At 48.2% G+C, this 25,314-nt stretch overlaps 1 protein-coding gene across 9 annotated transcripts in view; it reads left to right on the top strand.

The window, feature by feature from the left end:
• The window catches only part of KIRREL1 (kirre like nephrin family adhesion molecule 1), a 106,482-nt gene extending 83,796 nt beyond the window's left edge, over positions 1-22,686 (top strand). For 2 of the 9 annotated variants that reach the window (XM_024574696.3, XM_053915179.1), the window contains 14 exons: positions 5,666-5,815; positions 7,661-7,810; positions 12,311-12,468; positions 14,239-14,389; positions 15,402-15,507; positions 15,621-15,769; positions 15,973-16,100; positions 16,774-16,900; positions 16,983-17,083; positions 18,548-18,746; positions 19,954-20,061; positions 20,237-20,376; positions 20,969-21,046; positions 21,292-22,686. In XM_024574696.3, the coding sequence (XP_024430464.2) occupies positions 5,666-5,815; positions 7,661-7,810; positions 12,311-12,468; positions 14,239-14,389; positions 15,402-15,507; positions 15,621-15,769; positions 15,973-16,100; positions 16,774-16,900; positions 16,983-17,083; positions 18,548-18,746; positions 19,954-20,061; positions 20,237-20,376; positions 20,969-21,046; positions 21,292-21,768 (2,222 nt within the window). In that variant the 3' untranslated portion in view covers positions 21,769-22,686. Of the gene's footprint in view, positions 1-5,644; positions 5,816-7,660; positions 7,811-12,310; positions 12,469-14,238; positions 14,390-15,401; positions 15,508-15,620; positions 15,770-15,972; positions 16,101-16,725; positions 16,901-16,982; positions 17,084-18,547; positions 18,747-19,953; positions 20,062-20,236; positions 20,377-20,968; positions 21,047-21,291 lie in introns of those variants that run through there. The other 7 variants (XM_071220125.1, XM_053915177.1, XM_045181830.2 and 4 more) reach the window with 6 other exon arrangements.
• The last annotated feature ends 2,628 nt before the right edge of the window (positions 22,687-25,314 follow it).

The raw sequence follows: 25,314 nt of genomic DNA, 5'->3' as shown, positions 1-25,314 counted from the left end.
TGCAGAATTTAGGGGCACCAGAAATTCCCTGAGGTGGGAGCCATGAGTCCATTTTATTCAGGAGAAGCTTCTTGGGTGTTCTTTAGTATATGGCACAGTGAGAAGGGCAGGGACTATATCTGTGCAGCCTAAAAACCTAAGTTCATTTCCACCTCTGCTTCCTAATGTCTGTACCTTAAGCACCCTGGAACCATTTCCATTTTGCACAAAATGGAGATATGAACCACCACTGGTAGTGGATTTTAATGTTAGAAATGATGTCTATAAAGCATTTGCCTTGGTGCCTAGCACATAGTTGACATCTTATAATCAGGAGTTATTATTAATATTAAGGAACATTGCTGGGATTGAAGGGACAAGAAAGGTAAATCAATGTGTCTCGGTTCTCCAAGGCTTTCCAAGGGAGTGGGAGACACAGAAGTGTACACAGAAGTGCCTTTTAATCCAAGGCAGGCTGTGATAAGTGCTGTAACCAGAAGCCCAAACAATGTGGAGGAATAACAGGGGACAGAACTATTCCAAGTTGAAAGCCAGGGGAGCTTTGAGTTATGGAGTGGGGTAGTGAGGGTAGAGGAGTTAACCAAAAGGAAGGAGGTCTGGGAGAGAGGCTGAGGGGAAGACCGTGGGAAGTTGGGGTTTGTTTGAGAAGCACCAAACTCCCCCTCAAGACTCTGCACTCCTAATTTCTCCTCAGGGTCGCTCTGTGCTCCCCTCGCCCTGCCCACCCTGTTCACCTGCTCAAAAACTCTGGCTGAGCCTCCTAGGAATCGCCTGTCCTGGTAGCTACACTTTGGCTGGGGGAGGGTACCTGACGTCTGAGAGTCCCCCACCAGTCCAAGGTAACATATCTGAACTGAGACAACTCCAAAAGAAGGAGCAGGAGATGGGGCCCTGACTCCGACGGAGACCCGCACACTCAACATGCACCTCCCTGCCCTTTGCTCTTTGACTCCATTTCTCAGCCACCCTCAGCTTTTTTCTTTTCTGCCTCCAGGCCTGGATCTCCTTGACACCAAAGGTGGGGACTTTCCTATTGCTTTTCTCTTTAGATCTTCTTTTTCTTTCCTGGCCTTTCTAGCCAAGTTCTCTTCTCCCTTTCTTGCTTTTTCTTCAGTCTCATTTCTCTTTTTCACTCTTCCGCTCTCTCACTGCCTGTCTTTTGTGTGTATTTCTCAGCATCTTTTGTGCCTCCCACTGGGTCTGTGTAAGTTTGTATGCTCCTGCTGGTTTGTTCTGCTTCTTCACACAGCTGTCTAGGAGCTCACATCTATGATGATATCTGAAGACAGGAAGGGAATGGGATCAAGGGAGGTGGGAATTCTTTTAAAAACACATGCAGATTCACCCTCACCTTAGATTGGAGCTGCCAGGTGGGCAAGGCCATTTATTTATTTGATGCTGCTTTCCTGTTCTGTCTGTGTCCAGGGCCTTTCTGGTTCTCCTCCCACGTGGCTCCCAGGCCCCACATCACCATCCTACAGTCAGGTATCTCTCTACATTTCTGTTAAGCGCTGCTTTTATTTCCTGGAAATGGAGTATGGGCAGAAGAATGTAACGGAAACTTTGTCCCTAGTTCCCATGCAGATACTGCTCTGTGTCAAGAATGGTGGAAGATTAGGTATATGATCTTGGAATTGTGTGTATCCTTGTTAGCCACTGTTACTGGTTCTTGGTGCCTTCTTGACACTCAAAGATACACACAATGCCACCTTTTTGTTTGTAATGCCACCAGGACATCTCTGCCCTTCCTTTTGTGTCCTGTCCTATGCCTGCACCCCATTGCTCACTTGCTAGGCTTTTTCCTCAGCAATTTCCATATCCTGTCATGACCACCCACATCACTGCATCAGAAGCTTCCAGAGTTCTGTTTCTCCCACCCAACCCAAGTCTAATTCTTCTTTCAGGGAGCCTCCCAGGACTGACTCCAAGCCCTACCCCAGCATTTTCCCTCCTCTCACTGCAGAACACTGTCATGTCTTCCAGTCTTCTGCCCTGTCCCTGCCTTTGCTGGAGTCTGTGAGCTTGAACTAGGGCAGGCAGTACTCCGCCTTCTTTCCTTGTTTCAAAGGGTAGACTTCGCTCAGGCATTTGCTCACTCTCACTCCATCAATCAACAGACTTCCTTAGAACACGTGCTATGTGCCTGGCAGCCAGATCCTATACCAGGTGATGGGGCTGGATCTCTGAGCAACACAGTCCAGATACAAAGAATTCCCCCAGGGCAGCAAGGGGGGTGGACAGTACAATGTGGACCTTCTATAGCTGAGGTGAGAAGTAAGTGCAAAGGTATCTGAGGGCATGCAGGCCAGTCATGGAAGACTTCATAGAAGAGGTAACTATTTGAATCCCAAAGGAGAGAGAGAAAACAGTATCCCACCCAGAAAAAGGCTTGACCAAGGGTATGAGGGGTAACAAAACCATGGGGCATGAAGAGAGGAGAGAATGGGGCTTGGGTCTTTCTCCTAATCATGAATCAAGTTAGGACAACCTGTGGGCATCTGGACTCTGCCTCAGATACTGTCTTGGTTGCAAGGGATGTTTTGGAGCCAGGAAACATTGTCTGTTATATTTGCAGGCTTGGGATCTAAGCTACCTTTTCCTTAAATTCCCTAGACCCTTCATTTTCCTTTCTCTCCGGATGCTCTCCTCAAGGATTATTTCCTCCATTCTCCTGTCTCCAGATAAATTGCTTCAACCAGGCCTAAACAAAGAGGGTATTTTACTTCAAAATCCCCAAGAAGAGAGAAACGTTGTCATGTCACTGCTCAGGTTTCTGGAGGTCCCACTATTTATCCAACTGCCTAGGAAAGATAAAGGTCATAGGTACCATTTAATGGGTACATGCAAGGGAATACACCAGGTATGTCATAAGTCTCATCCCATTTAATTTTCACAACACTCTGAGAGGTAAGCATTTTGCATCACTCAGTTTACTCATAGGGAAATGAGGTAGAGATAAGTGACTTGAACAAGGTCACATGGTTAGGAAGTGGCAAAGGCACTATACAAACTTGTCTGTTTCCTAAACTTGTGCTCTTAAAAGGGAACTTCTTAGTCCAGACTTATCATTGTATAGGTGAGCAAATGGAGGCCAGACAGGGGAGTGGTAGGCCCAAGGTCACACTACCCCTCCCTCTGACAAGATATTTATCTCTGACTCTGACCCCAAGGGCTTTCCACTGACTTCATCCTGCTGCAGGACCAGCTGCCTCCTTGCTTCATTGGACAAGGAGCCAACTTCTCACCACTCTTTGGATATTTCACTAGGAAACCAGGGTAACCAGGCCCCATGCAGGAAAACTGAATATAAATTTAATCTCTGAGCCAAGGCTTACAGGCCACCCCAATCTGAAGCCCTTGACTTGGGCGCTGGAGGTCATAGGAAGAAGAAATGTGAGTGTGGAGAGTTTGTAGCATGAAGCTGCACTAGAGAAATGCACAGTGATATGAATAAATTTGAATAATAATGAGGCAATGCCTGAATTAATAATACTGGCTGCTCACCTGACCCACTGCCTCCCTTAGAAATATTGGGTAGCCTATACGTTTGTTTTTTTGGAAGATATGGATGGACTGTCAGGTCAGCAGAGCTGGAGAGCTGCTTCTAATAGTGTGGGGGAGGAGCCCTGCTTCTAACTTCCTGATCCTCTGCAGACCTAAAGAGCTATATTTGCACACTTAACCAAAAGAGGACTTCCTCTGTGTATTCAGTCATATGCTGTCCACCAATCCAATTCTGGCCCAGTCCCCTCTCCCTTTATCCTTTTATGTGCAGCAACCAATGCAGACGTCAAATGTGCAGGGAAATTCAGAGGGAAGAGATAGTATGGCCCCAGCCTTGAGCAGAGGTTCTCATTCTGGTGGAACAGATAGGGCGGCCACCCCACCCACCATCTAACCCCACGACAAACAAAGCATGGGCACAGGCTCTCTGATAGCTTGGGATGGGAAATCCCATGTATAGGCCTGTGACAGCAGGGCTGAGTGATGGGAAAAGCTGTGTTTGCCCAAGGAGCTAAGGGACCAATCTAAGAAGACTTCCCGGGAGAGATGAATATGGAGCAGGTTTGAAAAGAAGGGGAGAAATGAAGCTGGCGGAGAAAAAAGAAGGGAGGATGAGACTAGGGTCCTGTCTCTGATAACTTAGAGGGAGGTCTTGGAATGGGGAGGAATAGGTTCCATTTGCTTACTTACACACAGAGTAGTGGAGAAGCAGAGAGATTTTGGAAAGCTTAGTTTGGAAACAGTTTGATTTGGGATGGTGGTCTCAGCAAAGACTTGTGAGCTGGAGAGGAAAAGAAGGGGAAGGAGTCCCCTGAGTTCTGGGGAAACTTGATTTGTTTCCAGTGGTATGACAGGTTGGGGACATGGTTTGGATGCCCAGACCTCTCCCTTTGCCTTCCCACAGCCCCTCCATTTCCTGTCCTCTTCCCTGAAGCCCTACACAGGAAACTGAGGCACTGCTCCTTGAGCTTTGCAGCTTGCCCAGGCCTGCCCACCACTGGGCTGAACAGACTGGCTGGAGTGGTGGGTGGGAGTGTTGGGGAAGAAGAAACTGCCATCCAATTCCCTGCTCCATTAGGATCCACAATTAAAGGCAATTAATCTGCAGTGCTCTCATCAAATGTTCTTGGCAGAACTGCCAGCCAGGCAGCCATGTGTAGGTCCCCACAGTGCAAGAGGCCGAGCATGTGCTGGGTATCCTTTTGTGTGCACTCATGCCCCTATTGTGTGGGAGTCAGGGCTAAACATATAGAACAGGGCAAGTGTGCCATGAAGTAGGATCATAGCCACTTTGTTTTGGATATACAGTCTTTCGGGAAGCTTATATACATACCTGCCCCATAGAAACTGCCCTTAAGCACTCGCTGGATGCATTCATAGGGAACTCTACCTGGTATAGTTGCACATGTGTGTTACTTCACATTGGCTCATACAAAACATGTCCAGTTAGAGGCCCAGTGGTATATCTATGTCTCAAGGATTGAGAGAGATGGCAGCATCACCAGTAGCATTTGTTATGGACTTCTTGGAAGAGAGGAATGCGCTTTACGCCTACTTTGCTCTAGCCTCTCTCCTGCCTCCTGCCCAGACAATGACTCCTCAGAGGCCAAAAACATTTAAATATGTCAGAGCACTTTATTAATTCAACAAGACTTTATGAAGCACCATGGAGCCAGAGCTGAAGTAAACTGACATAGGTGTGAGGGTGAGAGGGGAGTTGTAGAGGAACAGCCCAGGACCTGGAGTACTGAGGTTTAGGTTTGAATCCCCAGCTCTGCCCTTAACTCACTGGGTGTTCTTGGAAAGTTATTCATCTCCTGGACCTCAGTGTCCTCAACTGTAAAATGAGAGGGTTCAACTAGCTTAATCTATAAGGCCTTTACATAATATTGTACCACTTTCTATAATTGCTGAGCACTTTGGTTCCTGAAACCATTCCCATGGTTCATAGAAGGAGAAAGAATCAAGGGTGGGCATGTGACATCTTGCAAGGAAGGTGTTGGGGCAGAGGTGGGGCAGGGACTCGAGTGTCCACCTGCCCAGACTTCATCTCTCTGGAGTTTGAGGCTGGGTGGGAGCAGGAGCTTGGGAATGGTTGCCTCTTGGGGGAGCCCCTCTCCTCATGCATCTCCTTACCCAGTGCCAGCTTTGGCTTTGCCAGGGACCCAGACTCGCTTCAGCCAGGAGCCAGCCGACCAGACTGTGGTGGCCGGACAGCGGGCCGTGCTTCCCTGCGTACTGCTCAACTACTCAGGAATTGTGCAGTGGACCAAGGATGGGCTGGCTCTGGGCATGGGCCAAGGACTCAAAGGTGAGTGGGACCACTCAGCTAGCCCAACATCCAGACTATCCAATCTTTTGACCCACCACCCCTCCATTCCCCAAAATAGACTCCTGGACTCAGTATCCCTTCTTTGTGCTCCAGGCTCTTCTGAGCGTGTGGGTTAGTCTTTCTTTCTCTCCTCCAGAGCTCTGTCTCCACTGCTTTCCAAACCCTGTAGTTCTGTGTTTCCTCCTGTGTACTGGATCAAGAAAGACAATGAGAAGCGTAAAAGATCAAAGGAAACCAAGAGATATTTATGTAAAAGAGCTTGAGACAGACAAACAGACACCAGGAGTGCTGCTACAGGCAGAAAGAAGTGAAGCAGGAGGTGCTGGGAGAGAGTTTCCTGCAGAGCAAGAGAGGGACAGGCAACTTTTATGTCAGGTTGGCTTTATTCTAGCCCCTCTCCTGCTCCCTGCTCAGGCAATGTCTGCTCAGAGGCCAAAATCTCATTTTAATATCAGCCTGAGTACTTATTTATTTATTAAACAGGCTTTTATTAAGCTCCATGGAACCAGTGCTGAAGCAAATATGAGTCAGTAAAAATTAAAGAAAGAAAGAAAAAGAAATAAACAAAAAAAATCTGTATTCCAAAGCAAGTAAAGATTCTTCTGGAAAGGCTACTTGGCAGAGTAGATGAGGAATCAAGTCACTTGATGCTAGTCCTGCTCTGCCACTACCAATGGGGAGACCTTAGGAAAGTCACTTCACCTCTCTGGACCTTAGTTTACCACTGTATAAAATAGCATAATAGTCACAGTTCTGCCTGCTTTTTAAGTGCATTTGTGAATTTTGAACCAAATGAGAGAATAGACTTTGTGAAAACACATTGTTCACTGTAAAGCAGTATGATGATAAAATAATGGGAGACTATATATTTTTATTCTTATCATTGTCCAATGGGTTGAGATTATTTGCTGTGGATGTCATGTATTAATACAGATGGGTGAAATTTGTATGTGTAGAGCAATCTATGTAAAGGAAAGAGATGGGTCCGGTGGATCTATTGATGATAGAAAGGAAAGGAAACTGGGAGAGAGAGAGAGAGGGAAAGAGAAGTCAATATGGAGTGAGAAGAATCAATAGCTTCTGGACAGAGGAAGATAATGGGAGGAAGCTGATGGTGGGGAAGGGGAGAGGGGAGGGCAGGAGAGTGTGAGGGGTTGGGCAGGAGCAAGGGAGACTGAATTACATAGGGCCAGGTTCTCTGAGGTCCATCTGCCATAGCCACAGCTTCTTTGGGGAATAGGAATCTCTGGTTTAGAGGCTCCTTCAGGAAGCTAACAGGACTCTGCTTCATCCATTTTTCCTTTGACAAGTGAGAGTAAGACATTGGCCATCCTTGAACTTTCCTTTAGCCCCAGTGAGTGCATGTCTGTGCTGCAATGCCCTATATTTCCTAGCACTATGCATCTTCCCATCTCTTCCTCTCCTTTCACTCTGCTGTCACCTTTATGTTTTTCTCTTTTCTATTACGAGAATTTTTTCTTCAAACTGCTTTGCAGATTTCATCTGCTCCTGCTCATCCCCTGCTTCTACTCTCCCCACCCTCACCCAATCTCCCATCACCACCCTGTCCCTTCCTCCTCCTGCTTTATGGCTCCTAGCCTCGAAGTGGGATTTTATGACATCAGTGTCCACATCTGGGACCTCATCCTTATCAACTGGGATGGGGTCCCAGGAAAGGGCAGAGGGTGGAGTGTTGGCCCTGGAATGGGATGTGAACCCTGATGTGGGGGGATAAGAAGTGGACAGAGGATATGCCCAGTCATTCTGGCTGGCTCCCAGGTTGGGATGGGGCTCACATTGGGCTCCCCCTTTCTGTTCCTGCAGCATGGCCGCGGTACCGGGTCGTGGGCTCTGCAGACGCCGGGCAGTACAACCTGGAGATCACTGATGCCGAGCTCTCTGATGATGCCTCTTATGAATGTCAGGCCACCGAGGCTGCTCTGCGCTCCCGGCGGGCGACACTCACCGTGCTCAGTAATAGCCCCCAACACCCCTCAGTGCCCTCAGCCTTTCCCTCTCTTTCCCTTAGCATCCTGGCAGTCCCTCCCCTTCTCCAATTTACTTCTTTCATTTTTCACTTCTTCCTCTCTGTTCCTGGCCTCATGCCTGCCCCCACTCTCCCTGTCTCCCTCTAGCTTTCCCTCCCCAACTCCTTCTTGTAACTTCTTCTAAAGCCAGGTTCAGATTTTAGAAAGCAAAATGGGGATGTGGACAGCCACTGGTGAAACATGTTGGGTGTGTGAGGTCTGGCATCCTGTGGCCAGGCTGCTCAAGGACTGCTCAAGGACTGGGCTCTGCCTTCTGAATATAAGGCCCTCCACACCAGAGCAGAGGAGTGTTGGGGTGATAGAGACCTAGTCCTCATTTGCCCAGCCTCTCATGGCAAACAGGCCTTTGGTGAGGGAGCTTCTCCTATCCTGTCTCCTACTTTGCTGCCTCTGAGCCCCAGAAACTGCCTTCTTTGCTCCCTTCCTTCCTGACTCAGCTGCACTCAGCCCTCCCTCCCCTTCTCTGCTCCCTCAGTGCTCAGTCCTCCTCAGAATCACTTGGACACTTCCTCTAGAAACAGGGAAGCAGGACTGGAAGAAATGGGCTGAGGGCTAAGAACTGGGGAAGGAGTCCTGGCTGCATCTGGATGGGCTCTGGAGGAGGTAATGTCTCTCAGCTGCCACCCAAGAAGCACAGAGCAGATGTTCCTCTGTGATAACATGGGGGGCATTTTCATAATGATGTGACTCTCTCCTGCACACAGTACAAAAGTGAGGTTAGCTCTGATGTGCTTCCTACCTCTGCCATGCCTCTCTTGCAGGACTGCTGGCTCCATCAGTCTTTGTGTTTCACTCAAGGTCAGGAGGTCTCGCTGGGCCTCTACCTCTCTTGTCCTTCTGTCTCTGCTTGACTGTGTCTGCTGGTGACTCTCTCTCCTCCCTTTGTTATCACTCTGTTCCTTGCTTTATTCCTGCCTTTATTTGATCTATCATGCACCCTCTTTTTTTCCTCCCCTAATCAGAATTTGTTGAAGTTGGGGAAACTCCCAAGGAGGATGGGAGGAATGAATGAGTGAGCATGAACACAAGGAAGTTTTTTTACTGGGGTGGGCAGTGGGGCATGACAAATACTTCGAGTATGGCAGGAAGAGGCTTGGACTAGGAGTTAGGAGACTTGAGTCATTTTTGCACCAACAGTCTGAAGAGGTTGCAACCTCTGGACATTAGTTTTCTTATGGGCTACATGTCATAATGATACTATGCTTTCTTAGCAACCGCCACTTTGTTGGTCCCTGTGCAAGAAGTTGTAAATTGAAGGTCTGGGAAAATGTGAGGTTTCAAAATAAATGAAGACTGGTGGGACCACACAACCAATATTGTTGGACGTAAAGACCCTGAAGGACTAGGACTTAAGGCTGGTGTATGACTTGATTTTCCTCTCTGGTAAGGACAGAATGGGAAGAATTTGCAAGGAGCAGGATTGAGGTGAGGGAGCAAGAGTTAGTTGACCACCAGGGTGGGAATGGGAAGACAAGACATCATTTCCATCCCTTGTTAGACTGTGTCTGAGCCCCATGCTGGACCAGTCATTCCAATGGAACCATGAGATTCTTAGGAGACTTTCTTCTTTTTCCCTCCCTAACTGCCTCTGTTTTGGGTGTTGGAATAAGTGCCCTGGAAAACTCCCATTTTAATGAGAAGGCCCTGATAATTGTTCCTTCCCTTTCCTACGTGAACACAGGCAGAAATAAAAAGAAATGACGAAAGGCCAACCAAGCTCCTAAGTATTGCGGGAACAGGGCTTATAATGGTATCCAGTGGCTTGGTTCTTTCAAGGAAGGCTTCCTGGAAGAAAAAACTATAGATGGGGACCCTACATGGAGGAGTACCTTGTTAAAAAGCTTGCAAGCCAATGAGGGAGAGCCATGTGAGTAGGAGAGCTTGTTTGAAGGGCATGGTTTATGTTGAGGATGTGGACCTTTGTAGCCTATCTGGGTGATTTAGATAGATGAGAAGACCAAGAAAAGGCTCCAAGAATAGAAGAGATGAAAGGTTAATCTGACTGCTTTCTTCCCCTCCTTGTCTCTCTTGAATTCTCAAACTATCTTATTGCCTGCAGCCTCAAGGAGGCAATAAAAAGGCAGTACATTTCTTGCATCCTTCCTTGCTTACCTGCACACACACAGGTTTTTTTCATGGCAGCATTGGGGCGCAGACACTGTACAGGGCAGAGTCAAGAGAGCAGACTGTGTGTAGTACCTGGTGTCAGCCCCCCTGCACATAGCCAGCCTCATGAACTCCCCCCATAAGCAGCATACCCCTCAGTGTTCTCTCCTCCAAACCCCACCCCAGGTTAGCCTTCTTCACAGAATGGCCTTTCATTCTTCCTGCAGCAAGACTTAGACATGCTGACTCTCACCCCCCTCAGACATAGACACAGATATAATATAGATCTACAGACCTAGAACTCCTTCATTATTCACAGTGATAACAACTCAAGTGCAGCAGTGATGAGCATGGCTCCAGGGTTGGTGGGCGTGGTCCACCTCCTAGTCTTGCTATTTAACTCATTCTCCTTTCTCTGACCAAATTTGCTTAACCTTCCTGAGCCTCAGTGCCTTATCTGTAAACTTGGATTCATGGTATTTACCATGAAAAGACTAATGAAATACTTAGTGGTGAGGATTAAGTGACATCATATACACAAGACACTTTGACACCTGGTGAGCATTCAGTGGGTAGTAGAAATATTGTCCATCACATTAGAGTTTATAGGTACCTCCTCATTCTTGATCTCATTTCCCCTTCACAATAACAACCCTAGGGAATAGGTATCAATGTTTGTTTTGAAATTTTACAAAGAAGGAAATGTAGGCCAATGTCATGTATATATTTATATGCAAATTTGTCACAAAGATAAAATTTTGTTCATAAACAAACATGTGTGAACAAATGCTATATAACTATGGCTGAGCAGATACATCAACAGTCTATTTTCCTTTGCCTCAGATATGAAGAAAAAGGTGGGCTAGTGACAGAGGTGACAAATAGACAGTCATTCTGAAAGGTCCAAGGACAAGACCCTGAGTGGCAGCTCTTTAGCCATGTCTTCTTACTTTTCTCTCCTTCCCACTCCATTTCTAAATCTGCACCCATCTGGCACTGAAAGTAGGTACACCAGTGACAAAGGGGAGTAGCCAGGCATTCAGTGGATAATTTGCTAGCCAAGAGTTGGAAGCACTGCTACTCTTGTCTGAGCAGTAAAAACGAACACAATTCACATGTCACCTGTGCTGTGCACAGTACTTTATGTATACAATGCCTCACCTGGCCTTCATGAGGGTTGCATAGGCAGACACTGTTATGTCTCTGTTGAGGAAACTAAGACTCAGTGACTTGAGGGACTCACCGAAGATCACGAGACAGGAAAATGAAGGTGCCAGGATTTAAAACCAAGGTAGCCTGATGCTTTCCCCCCTCCTACCACTCTGCATGCATGAGTTGAGCATAACAGTAGGAAACTTGTAGTCTGGTTCACTAGAGCATTTAGAAGACTATGGGGGTATCAAACATTTGCATTTCAATTTCTTAAGTACTTAGCAAGAGCCTACCTCAGCCACATTCTGGGCACTGGGGGCTGTAAATGTAGGTGAGACAGGGTCCCTGCTTTTCCAGAAATAATGGCTTTGGTTGGGTAAGTGGTGTGGGTAATCATCTTAAGTAACCCAAACACAAAGTAGATGATGAAAGGAGCTTGGAGTGCCTGGCCAGGACTACTGAGGTTGTGGTTGTGGGGTAAGGGGAAAATGGTATGGAAGACCTTGTGCAGCAACTAGGATGCAAACAGGTTGGATAGCACTTGAACAGAAGCCATGAAGGAAAGAGGAGCAAAAACAAAGATGAGGTGTGAAAGTGCAAGGACTTAGCCTAAGGATCCCCCAACAATAGGCTGTGGTGCTTGGAACTTCCACCCATGGTAGTTGGTAGCCAGTAGCACAGGCTTAGTGCTACTAAGCCTGGGAAAATAACGTGCTAGCAGTGATGGATGGGTTGGGTCCAGCAGGGACTGGAGTCAAAGAGTCCATTTGGAAGGCTGCTATAAATACTTGCTCATCTGGCTGCCTCAGGACAGAGGAGCAGAGGGAATGGAAGAAGCTTTGTGGAGGTAGCCACCTTTCTTGCCAGGCCCCCCAAGGTGTGAGTTGTACTCAAACCCTGATATAGCCCAGCCCTTTCCTAATTTAAGGCCACTCTCCTCATCTCTATATATCCTTGAGCAATGGCAGGGGATATAGTACTGGAATAAGGTACAGACTGTGGAAGAATAACTGATGGATGGCATGAAAGCTGTGTAACCTGAGGGCCTTGCCTCACCCCGGAGTGGGCATGCCAAGGGAGGGATGACTTCAGGGGCAGATGTTTTGGTCATCAGGCAGTGATGTCTGCACTGTACCCTGGACTGACTTTGTTCTGCTCTCCCCCACAGTCCCTCCAGAGGATACTAGGATTGATGGAGGTCCTGTACTTCTGCTGCAAGCAGGCACCCCCCACAACCTCACATGCCGAGCCTTTAATGCCAAGCCTGCTGCTACCATCATCTGGTTCCGGGATGGGACTCAGCAGGAGGGTGCTGTGGCCAGCACAGTAAGACCCTGCATGTTCCCCCAGCTCCTCTTGGGCTTTGTCCCAGGTCACATTTCCTTTCCCCCCTGAGTCTGACTTGGGAATGCAGATGAAAGAAGAGGACTTAAAGGTTACCTGGACCGACCCTCTTGTTATACAGTTGGAAAATATAGGCCCAGAGAAGAGTAGTGAATTTCCAGGTTCATGATGACATTCTGTAGCTGAGCAGAGACTAAGAACAATTGTGGTAATAGCTACATTGATGAAGCTACTGTGTGCCAGGCTACTACTAAGCTTTGTGGACAGTATCTCTTAATCCTCATAGGAGTTTTCAAAGTTAGGTGTTATTGCCCCAGGTTACACAGCTGACATGCAGCAGAGCTGGGTTTTGTACCTACGTCAGACTGTGCTCTGCCTACTGAGCACCTCAACCTCCTTCCCTCATCATCTAGTTGGAACATTTTCCCACTTGGGACACTAAGAGGCTGAGGAGGCAGGTATCATTGTGTACGCTTCATAGATCAGCCTGTGGTAGAGAAGGACATCAGGCGACTTGCCCAGATCACCTGGTAAAGTTAACAGTGATCTCCTGTTTGGAGTTCCTTCTGCCATCTGTGGACAAACATATGTGTACCCAGCTCTTTGCTAGGTGCTGCAAGAAACACTGGATTCAATCTTAAATTGAGTGAAGGGTGGGCCCAGGGCAAATTTGGATTAGCTCTGCCTTTGACATATTGGACAATTCATTTCTCTTTGGCCTTAGTTTCGCCACGTGACAAATGAGAATTTGGCCTCAGTGGTATTTAACTTTTTCACCACCAAGAACTCTTGTTATTTTTCTCCTTCAGGGCTGCATGTTTTGAAATATGTTGTAAACCTAACAGGCTGATTTGTTAATGACCATTTGTCATCCACCTCCCTTTTTTTTTTTTAAATTAAAGACCATGGCTCTGCCAAGCAGCGCAAGGGAGCCACTGTTACTGCACTGGGCTGGTACTGTTCAGGCCCAGGAGAGATGTGTGTATTGTTGTCAAAGGGCGGGCCTTACTTTTGGCTAGTAGTATGGTGTACCTTAGGCAGTTTGCAGCCCAAGGGTTCCTTTGATCATATTTGGGGACCTCAGGTCAGATACCATTGAGCCCATATGAGACTTTAAAGCTTTGAGTCCATTCCCAGCCCTCTATGGGTTTATGGTCTAGTAGGAGAGAACCAACTCAGAAATGCTCAGGCACAGTGTCTAAGAGGCAAGGCAGAATGTGCCTAGAGCCATGTACAGAACAGATTGCTTATAAAAGGCACAAGTTCAGGTTGGGAGAGAGTCCTGAAGGTTGAGATGGCTAAGGAGGACTTTGTAGAAGAGGAGGGACTTAAGGTGGATGCAAAGAATTCCAGGAATCAAGCTCAAAACCATGAAGAAAACTGTAGCACACAGAGTGAAGTCTGATGTAAGCTCTGGACATTAGTTAGTAATAATGTGTTAATATTGGTTGTAACACATATATCACACTAACGCATTCTGTTAGCGACAGGGAAACTGTGGAGAGGAGGAGCAGGGCATATGGGCATTCTCTGAATTTTCTTTCAATTTTTATGTAAACTTAAATATTTTCCAAAAAATAAAGTCTACTAATTAGAAAAAAAAAAAAAAAACCTTGGAGAAGAGGTTGGGTGGTGGCTGAGCTTCAGGTTAAAGTGCCCCTCCAGTGCAAGTCCAGATCTGAGTTAGGTCATCTGGAGAGCAGAGGATGGGCTTTTAGCCTGACCATGTCTTCCACCCTTATCTCACCCCAGGAACTGCTGAAGGATGGGAAGAGGGAGACCACTATCAGCCAACTGCTTATTAACCCCACAGACCTGGACATTGGGCGTGTCTTCACCTGCCGCAGTGTGAATGAGGCCATCCCGAGTGGCAAGGAGACTTCCATTGAGCTTGATGTGCACCGTGAGCAGGGTCCCAGGGGGAGGACAGGCTGGAGGAGTGGGGTAGGGAAGGGAATGTGGGCATCATGGAGAAGTACAGAAGAATCCTCCAGGGGCCCCAGAACAGAGGCTCACTTTCTTCATCCTGTGAAGTTTCTCTGATTTGACCCATGTGCAGTGAGGACTGGTGAAGAGTCTTTGGCTATAAGTTGAGCAGTTCCTGGGTCTAAACCAGCATGTGGCTCTAGGCAATTATTTAATATCTCTGAGCCTCAGTTTCCAATTCTCTATATCTACAGAAAATAAAACACAGGCCTAAAATTCCTTATCCAAAATTCGAAAGTAAAGTGATTTGGTGGCAAAACCTGAACCAGGGCTCTTTATAGTCTTTTATTTAACCCACTTAATCTGAATAGTCACATGTTTCACTGCAGAGGTATTAATGTATGTCACTATGGGGTGTTGCCCAGACCCTGCTGGAGGTCTTGCATGGTAAACAGTTCACACACAGTATTACCCTTCTAAAATTTGAAAAATTCCAAATTCTAATAGACATAGTTTCAAGGTTTTCAGATAAGGGATTTTGGACCTGTACCTGCTTCTCAGAGTTGTGAGTATTAAATGAGGTATAGTGTGAAAGCATCTAGCCTGGAGTATACTAGCTAGTATGTGCTCAATAAATTACCTCAATCCTGGGTAGGATGGGATGATGGTCAGCAATTGGAGAAAGGCCCCACCCCCATCCATTTCAGTGAGCCAGGGGAGCCCACACTGGTGCCTAGTGGCCACCATTGGCCTTTACACTGATTGACTAATTTGTTCCTTTGGTATCATCCTTGATCATCACCCTAAACAGCCCCCTAGATCCATGGAGTGAAGATGAGGAAGACAGGTATATTTATTGGAGCTGGTCCACTGCAAACTCAAATTCCCAGACTACTGCACAGTGGTAGTGTCCAAGTGTATGTGCTAAGGAGAGAAAATGAAACCTGGGGTACAGAAAAGACCCTGACTCCCTGTCCCCTGCTTTGCAGACCCTCCTATGGTGACCCTGTCCATTGAGCCACAGACGGTGCAAGAGGGCGAGCGTGTTGTCTTTACATGCCAGGCCACGGCCAATCCTGAGATCCTGGGCTACAGGTGTGAGAAGCAGGGTCTGGGAGCACTCTGGGAAGGGTACTAAGGAGGGCAGTGCCCCTGGATGTGTGTGAGAGGACTCCAAGCCCTAACTCCTGTATTGCCTTCTCCCTCAGATGGGCCAAGGGGGGCTTTTTGATTGAAGATGCCCATGACAGTCGCTATGAGACAAATGTTGATTATTCCTTCTTCACGGAGCCTGTGTCCTGTGAGGTTTACAACAAAGTGGGCAGCACCAATGTCAGCACCTTAGTAAATGTCCACTGTGAGTCACTGCAAGTACAGGGGCAGGGACTGAGGGCAGGGGTGGGACATGGGAGCAGAAGGGCCTGGGGTGGAGTTGGGTAGGCTCCATGAAGCTGAGGAGATGGGGAATAGACACAGGAAGGACAGGAGAGAGAGAGAAGGTCAGTTGGAGCTGACCCCAATAATACTGAGACCCTAACAAGATGCTCCCTTCTACCTCAGTTGCCCCTCGGATTGTAGTTGACCCTAAACCTACGACTACAGACATTGGCTCTGATGTGACTCTCACATGTGTCTGGGTTGGGAATCCCCCCCTCACCCTCACCTGGACCAAAAAGGACTCAAACATGGTAAGACATTTGCTGCCTCTCCTAGGTGCTGGGAGGAAAGAGCTTAGACACCAGTGAGGGAGGAGTCAAGGGAGGTACAGCATTAGTTTTCAAGTTGAACCTTGGATATTTTTAGAGTCTTGGCATTTGGAGGACAAGGACAGTGCTTGAGATTAACCCCCACACTCCTTGAAGAATAGTTGGCCAGTTTAGTGGCAGTGGGATGGATTTGCTGACCTATGTGTGGAAGGAGGGAAGAGAGCCTGGGTGGAGGTGCTGGGATAGCAAGAGATGGGAATGAATGATACCTAGGAAGGTAGAGGAGCTGGAATGGGTCACTAAAGAGGAAAAGGTTGAATTCTACAGCACTACAGAGACCTGCATAAAACATTTAGGGCAGGAAGAGGGTTTTCAGGGTGAAATTTTCACTAGAACAAATCATCCAAAGAGACTGCATCCTCTGTGATCTCACCTGCCCTCTGGCCCACCTGTCTCATGCAGAGTTGGTGTGTTTAAATGCCAACCTGTTTTAGAGTCAAGGGAGGGACCAGAGGGACTCAAGACCCTATTTTCCTTCTGGGAATTCACTTGTGGCCCTTCCTGCTTTCTTTCCAATACATTCATTACGGGGCCCACATGGACCTAGGGGCCCAGGCCTCCTGGCTCCCCACCCGAGGCTGCTCTCTCTGCCCAGGTACTGAGTAACAGCAACCAGCTGCTGTTGAAGTCGGTGACCCAGGCAGATGCTGGCACCTACACCTGCCGGGCCATTGTGCCTCGCATAGGAGTGGCTGAGAGGGAGGTGCCACTTTATGTGAATGGTAAGTGACCTAAGAGGGGCTAGACCTGGGTGGGCAGGCACTGTAAGTTCCAGCTGACCTTGATTGAATCTTCTGCTTGCAGGGCCCCCCATTATCTCCAGCGAGGCAGTGCAGTATGCTGTTAGGGGTGACGGTGGCAAGGTGGAATGTTTCATCGGGAGCACGCCACCCCCAGACCGCATTGTGAGTGCTGGGACTGGCATAGGGTGTGAGGAGAACCAGTCACATACTTCTCTATTCGAGCTCAGTCCCCTCCTATTTTCTCTGTCTATGCTCCTACTTGTCTCTACTTATAATCCTCCAACTTTCTGTCCCTCTGGCCCTTTCCTTGACCCTGAGCAAATTACATAGTATTTTGAACCTCAGTGTCCTCATCCATAAAATGAGGGCAGTGATCCTGCCCTAACAGGGTTACTGTGACAATAGTAACAGCAGGTGAGGACGGCCCAAGGGAGCCCCTCATTGTATTCATTGTTAGTTCCCGAGGCTAACACTCATGCTCTCTCTTCTCCATCATCTCCTTGCCTTTCCTCCTGATCTTTTCCTTGCCCCTTCCTCTTCCTTCTTCCTCTCAGCTCTACTCCATCAGTTCTCCTTCCCACCCTGTCCCATGCCCCTCTATCCTCTGTTCTGTCTTCCTCTTTCTCAGCTCCCTCACTGCTCTCTCCTCTTCCCTTCAGGAATCATAGAAGGAACCATTACTTCCTTCTATAACCATTAACCATCAAACCCCTCATCACATTTAATAACCATTTGGCTGATTGCAGAGGTGCTCAGGGACACTTCATTACCACAGCTGCCCAGACAGAGAGGGACTTGGCTCCCAGGGACTTTGATTGCAGAGCGAGGATAGCTAATCCAGGAAAGGAGCCAGTGTTCAGCCATTACCCACTCCTCAGCCTCTACTTAGAGGGAGGGGTCTCAAATAGGGGCTGACTTCCTGGAGGTCAGGGGTGAAAGAGCCTGGGATACCCCTCTGCAGTGATAACTCCTCACTGCTATGAGAGTCTGTGGCTGGGTCTCCAGAACCAGCTGGGCAGGTTTGTGTGGGGCCGCCTCTGGGTCAGCTAAAGCTAAGATTTAAGATTGACTTATGTGAAAGAAACGTTGATCGTTAGTTAGTCTGGTCCTCTCACTTTACAGATGAGGAAACAGAGACCCAAACAGGGAAATGAAAGCCACACAGGGACTGGAAGGGAGATCCAGGCATGGCACCCAGTGTTCATGACTCCCCCATCCAGGAATTTTTCTACAACATTGGGGGTTCCCAAATGTTGGTTCATTGGACCAGCTATACCCACATTGCATGAGATTATTATAAAAATAGAGATTTTTAAATAATTGAGCCTCTCCTGGGAGATTCCTATTTAGGAGATAAGTCCCAAGAATTGGCATTTAAAAAAATGTCCCTGGATATATCTGAATGTTTCTGGCATGTATCTCAGTCATGTTTGGGAGCCACTGCTTCTTCTAGATTGAAGTTCAATGACAAGGTTTGAGGAAGTAGCTGTGGCTTAGATTTGTTGCAGAGGGTGTTGGATTGTACTTAGGGATACACAGGCATATGTGGTAAAAATGTATTGAGGATGGGTCAGGTGTTCCTGCCACCTGACCCTTTCTTACCACCCCCTGCCCTTCCCACCGCAGGCTTGGGCATGGAAGGAGAACTTTCTGGAGGTGGGGACCCTGGAACGCTATACAGTGGAGAGGACCAACTCAGGCAGCGGGGTGCTGTCCACACTAACCATCAACAACGTCATGGAGGCTGACTTTCAGACCCACTATAACTGCACTGCCTGGAACAGCTTTGGGCCAGGCACGGCCATCATCCAGCTGGAAGAGAGAGGTGACAGAAGTGCTGGCTGGTAGCCAGGGAGCAGGGTGGCCTAGGGGCCAGCTCAGAGGGAGACAACTCTGTCTTGGGCCTCCCCACTAGAACCTGGCCTTGTTGCTTAGCTTGGGAAATCCGCTTGCTTTTTTAAACATTTATTGTGCATCTGCTATATGTCAGGCCCTGCCCTAGGGGATACCAATGTGAACATGGCCCTATAGGAACCTCAGTTTAATGGAGGAACTTAACACAGTGGCAGCAAATGACTTCAGTTGAAGAAATGTCAAGTGATCTGTGAAAGGGAATAACATTACCTACCTCACTGGGTTCGTGTGAGGATTACACAAGAGAATATTTATAAAATACTTGGCATATAATAGATGCCCAGTAAGTTTTGGTTCCCCACCTCTTCAAGAATTCTTTGTCTGATAGGAGACATATATTCCCTTCCCTAAGACACTTCTAATATGACAAAAGCAGCATTATGTTTGACTTTTTTTTGAACTAGCCATTTGACACGGGAGATAAAGGAAAATAACTGAGGATCCATCAATTCTGTCTTAGCTGAGGGTGCCAGGAAGGGGGTGATGTGGAAGAAGAGAGTAGATAGAGTAAGACAGATCTCAGCAGGCAAGGCTTTTTGCAAGGGAAGACCCTTTACACAGATCTGATCAATTCAGACTTCCAGGAAGGGAATGAAAACTGGAGGCAAGAGTCTCAGGTCCTTCCCAGCTTTGGGGAGCAGCGGGAGCCAAGGTGGACTGTTGGAGTCCTGGTTGGGTATGTGTAGATGGGGTCTTCACAATGGTGTGGCTGGGGCAGGTGATAAAAGAGGTCAGAAAACATAGGCAAATCAGAGAGTTTGGAGACAGCTGACCTCAAATAGGTCAAGCCCAGGAAAGAGATACCAAGCCTCACAGGAAGGTGGGCTACAGGAAAGGGACAGATGGATCACCAAGGCCAGAGTCAAGTTGGTGCTCCAATGGCTAGGATGACACATCACCATGACCTCCACTCTGATCAGGCTTAAGCTCAGGCCCAAACCCAAACACAGTGCAGACCTTCCTCTCAAACCCCACTTTGACTTAAACCAACCCTGGACACAATCAAGAGATGCCATTGAAGCTTGTGGCCTTTGGCAAGACTGTTCTTCAGCCTACACTGAGCTCAGACCCCCAGGGTATCTCCCTCCTTACCACCTTCTTTCTTTCCTCATCTGAAGAGGTGTTACCTGTGGGCATCATCGCTGGGGCCACCATCGGTGCGGGCATCCTGCTCACCTTCTTCTTTATTACCTTGGTGTTCTTCCTCTACCGGCGCCGCAAAGGCAGTGAGTATGGACTCCATGGGCCACAGCCCTCCCTCACCGTTTACAGGGCCCCCAGCAGGCAGGGCCTCAGAGGGGCCAGGGGGGTGGCAGTTGCACGTCCCAGCCAAGGTAGGTCCAGAAACAACCCACTGCAGAGGCTGGCAGAAAGCATCCAGACTTCCTCCCCCTGTCCCAGGTCGCAAGGATGTGACCCTAAGGAAACTGGACATCAAGGTGGAAACAGTGAACCGTGAACCACTCACAATGCATTCGGACCGGGATGACGATACTGCCAGCGTCTCCACAGCGACTCGAGTCATGAAAGCCATCTACTCAGTAAGGGTCCTGCTCCTCCCTGGCCCACTCCTGTCTTCACACTCTTGGGACTGGCTCTAGCTCAGTTCTCTAATAACCACTGTCACTCTCTCCTCCCTCAGTCAGCTTACTTTGGTCCTGCCACACACCCACATGCTCACACACATTCCTACATGCTTACATGCATGCACACACTGACACACATGTGCATGTGTACATACACGTGCATACTCCCAGTCTTGTTTTCCTCCAGCAGAGGATAGATAGGTGGGGCCTCCATAGGCTGTCTTTGTCCTATCCTTTTCCTACATAGAGTCGGAATTGGAAACCCCTAGAATTTTTCACATCCAACTACCTCATTGCTGGATCCCAGAGAGGGGCAGCAACATATCCAAGGTCACGTTGTGTTAGTTACAAAATGGGTGCTAGAATCCAGGTCTCTGGTTTCTTCCCATTACATTCCAGAGTCTTCGCTGGAAGAGGATACAGAACTCAAGACTGCCCATGACCCCAGACCCTTCCTGTTTGATGTTCTCTGGGGGTGGGGGTGGGGTTTGTAGGGTATAAGAGTAGGATTTCAGTCTCCTAATGCCCCACACCTGCTGCTCTGCAGTCCTTCAAGGATGATGTGGACCTGAAGCAGGACCTGCGCTGTGATACCATTGACACCCGGGAGGAGTATGAGATGAAGGTGGGAAAGGGGGAAGGGGCAAGGGCACAAGGGCTGGGCTGGAGTGTAGTGTTCTGAGGGCTTGATTATGGAGTGGAGGGCAGGTTAGAGAGAAAAGGTCAGGAGATTTCCTGAAGGAGCAAAGGAGGTGGAAAGGTTGGCTGGGAACCCAAGGCAGAGCCCTGAGGGCCATGTGAGTTTTGACCCCCCTCCCGACTCCCACTAGAGGGTGTTCCCTCCTCCATTATCTTCTCTCATTGACCCAGGACCCCACCAATGGCTACTACAACGTGCGTGCCCATGAAGACCGACCCTCTTCCAGGGCAGTACTCTATGCTGACTACCGTGCCCCCGGCCCTGCCCGCTTCGAAGGCCGCCCCTCTTCCCGTCTCTCTCACTCCAGCGGCTATGCCCAGCTCAACACCTACAGCCGGGCCCCAGCCTCCGATTATGGCCCAGAGCCCACAGCCCCTGGCCCAGCTACCCCAGCTGGCACCGACACAACCAGCCAGCTGTCCTACGAGAACTATGAGAAGTTCAGCTCCCATCCCTTCCCTGGGGCTGCAGGGTACCCCACCTATCGATTGGGTTACCCCCAAGCCCCACCTTCTGCCCTGGAGCGGACCCAGTTCGAGGCATATGACCCTATTGGCAAGTACACCACAGCCACCCGATTCTCCTACACATCCCAGCACTCGGACTATGGCCAGCGCTTCCAGCAGCGCATGCAGACTCATGTGTAGGGGCCAGAGCCTAGCTGGGGCATCTCTGCGGGGCAGAGGAGAAGCTGTTCCCTGATATTCAGGGGCGTGCGTTGCTCATTGCTCCTGTCCCCAACCAACCTTCCTCCTCCTGCCATGGCAGGTGGGAAATAAGTCTCCTAGAAACATCCCATCCAAGAGTGGTGCTGTATGCATGCCTCAGCCTCCTGGGCCTGCCCTTCCCTCTTCTTCAAGAGGATGTGTGTGTTCTGACCTGCACTTGCATCTGGGGATGGGAAAAGTGAAGGTTATGGACAGCAGAGAGGGCACTTTTAGCATTCCCTTTCTATCCTACCCCTGTGGTCTCCCATAAGTGGATGGGGGATTCATGTGGGAATGGATAGGCTTTGGCCTAGGAGACAGAAGTGTAGGGCTGAGTGGCTATGGCACATACAGATGGAAACAGGATGGCCTGGACAGTCCCTCTCTTATCTGCCTTGATAGCCTGGTACATCTCTCCTTCCTCAGGACTGCAGAAGGGACCTTATTCTATCTTTGTCTACAGAACAGCCTGGCACTGAGTTCAAATCCAGCCCTCATTCAGCTGAGATTAAAATGCCAGTCATCCTGGCTGCCCATTATGGATACCTACCTATCTGTCAGTCTGCAGGGGGATCCAGATGTCTCCATTATCTCTATCCCCTTTCCTTCTCCTTTATGCTAGGCTAGCCAGATAAGTCAGAAGGTCATGGTGGAAGAAGGAAAGGCTAGGAATCATGTCCCAATTCACCAGCAAGACAGCTGTGTATTACCTAGCACTTTTCAGAACCCATACTAGGGGAGCCTACCCAAACCCCATTCTCTCCCCAATCTGCCTCACTTAACTTATTTGAACTCTGGAGCTTGCCTGAGGAGTTGTAGATAAAAGGGTAGGGGTACTATAGGCTATTTATCAAAGAATAAAATGAAAACCTCATTTGGAAAATAAATAATAAAGCAGTAGGGATTCTCCCACCCAAATATAATTTCCAATGGAAAGGAAAGGAGGGGCACATGTTTTTCACCAGATTCCTAACACCTTCCATTACTTTTTCAATTGCCAAGCACTTTGAATCCATTTTTAAACATTCAGGTGGTGAGACCTTCTTGCAGTTGGGCTCTGGCAGGCTTAGGGTGGGGATCTGGCTCTCAGACACCCTGCACTACCCCTAGAGGCCACCTTCCAGGGAGCATGGGAGAGGTGCTCTTTACGTGAGTTTTGTTTAAGTCCTTTTTTTCTCTTTTGTCAATCGTATTCACCCTTTTTGCAGTGCCTTGAGCCTTGTTGACCAGCCCTGTGTTGAAGACTTTGCAGGGAGTGGGTATTGTGAGCCCCAGACACTCTGACAAGTGTTACAAAGTTTAGGGAACAGACTGGTGAGAGGGCCTGGTAAGAGGAAGTGCAGACTGACTGGGTAAGGTGGTACAGAGGGCACTGCAGGCAGCCATGGTCCATACTGACACCATCCCCACATGTATGCACACATGCACACACACATTCCCATGGCCTTTCTCAGCCACCACCTGCTAACCAAAGAGAACCAGTGCTACAAAGAGAATCCATGCCTGGCCTCTCCTTCCCGAGAAGCAGGGTCTAGAGTGCATTCCTGATTCACTCAGTCCTGACAACACAGGTGAGGCCTTCTGTGTCATGTCCAGAATACATGTCACCCTTTCTCATGGTCACCTTTCATTAGTCATATTCACTTTAATGAGTTAAACACTCATCAGCCAAAGGCCATCACCACCTTTTCAAATGGGTCTGTGGGGTGACATTCTTTGTCACTCCCCAGTTGGTAAGAATCAGCTAATGCCCAGGAATAAAGTAGCTCCATCTCTGGCCTCACAGCTGCCTCAAGGGGCTAGAGCCCCATGGACCTACGCTTTTCGAAACATGATCCAGGATCCTACCCATATCCACCCCTGGAAGTTGACACCTCCCTGTGCAATCCTTTTATGTAAGCTCAGTGGATGTTAAGTGGCTTGTTAAGGATGCAGATTCCTCTGGGGACATATTCATGTATATTTTGATTATTTTCGCAGGAACCAGAAGCCATGCGTAATCCACATAAAATCTAAACAAATATTTCAAAACTCATTTTTGTTCAGGGTTTGGTCAGATTCTCTTATTTCCCCCATTTTGGTTAAGTGTTGGGCCTATTCTGTTGAAACGATGGAGAAGAGGGGGCCCAAGGTTACTAGGTAACTCAGCTGATGTTGTAGGAACCATTAGTTTTCTGAGCCACGATATAGAGTTACTGCACTGTTCTCTGTTTCTTAACACCTTAATTGGGGCCTTCTGGGTATCAAGCAAGCTTTGCCATGCAAGGCACAGGGAGACATCAGCCACCAAGGCCATCTCTGTTCACTGCAACTGGCACTCTGGCCCAATCAGAATCTGAATTGGGACCTGCCAGTTAGTCCAAATGAAACCATTTTTCTGGGGAGTGGAAGGTGCCCTTGAACCTTTGTTGTCTAAAGCTGTAGTCCTCCAGTATGGTGCCTCAGTACTTGACGTGGTTACCTTAGTTGTCCTGACCACCTTTGACTATCTTGTTTCAAGCAAGAGGTTAGCAGTCAGGAAACCTGGGACCCCATTCTGAAGTTGTTTGCTGAGTGACCTTGGCCTCATCACTTCATTTCCTTTGATTTTCTGGCCTGTAAAATGAGGGATAAGGGTTGCACAAACTGAGAATTATTGTGCTCATTTTCTATTCATTTGGTGAAGTGGAACATCCTGGCCATCACTGGCAAGGAGTTGAGAACAGTAAACTGAGGGATGAAGGAGTTGAAATGTTCCTTTGAAAGAAGCTTTCACCACTGGTTTCATTATCTTGTCAGAAGTATTGTGAAAGAATGTCCACTAGGAACCCCTTGACCCTAAACAGCAACAAAAAGCATACCTTAAACCTCAACAAAATTGATGTGGGGTTATCCTTTGACCATTGGGTAACTGTACTGCTCCCCACTCAGAATTCTAATAGTTTTGCAAGGGCGTCATGGCCAAGAAGGGCAGGGTGACTCCTTCAGTGTGTATCCAACTTCCATGGTGACAAATGGGAGTAGCCACCTGCCACCCCGGTCCTCAGGATCATTTTCCTGGCTAGGGACCACTTAACTAGGACAAGCCTTCAAGGTAAGGTGTTTTAAGCCAGAAGGCAAGGCATGACTACAGCTGGTCCCTCTGTGAAGAAGCATGTAGGAAGAGTAGATAGATTCAGCAGTTCTGACATAAACTATAGATTTTGAAGGGTTCTATGATTCTGGGTGAGCCATTGTTTCTTTGTGGAGGGCCTAGCCTGCGTCCTAAATCCTAGATCCCTCAAAGCCTACCACAGAGTTTGAATTAAGCAAAAACCTCAAGTCAGGAAGGAAAGTGACCAGGGATCAGTGCTATTTCCTTACAAATGTTTTGCTTGGGATGAAAATGGTTAGTTTGACCACCCTGTCTCCAGATATTGTGTCTTCTTATCCCAGCAGTAGCTACTTCCCTCATCACTTTGAGGGCAGCCTTTCTGCTTTACAGGATGGAGCACACTGGCCGGGAAT

The sequence above is a fragment of the Desmodus rotundus genome, chromosome 12, assembly GCF_022682495.2.
Source record: "Desmodus rotundus isolate HL8 chromosome 12, HLdesRot8A.1, whole genome shotgun sequence".
NCBI classification, from domain to species: Eukaryota; Metazoa; Chordata; class Mammalia; order Chiroptera; family Phyllostomidae; genus Desmodus; species Desmodus rotundus.
Note: the sequence above shows the minus strand (reverse complement) of the source record. Positions and strands in the feature narration are given on the sequence as shown.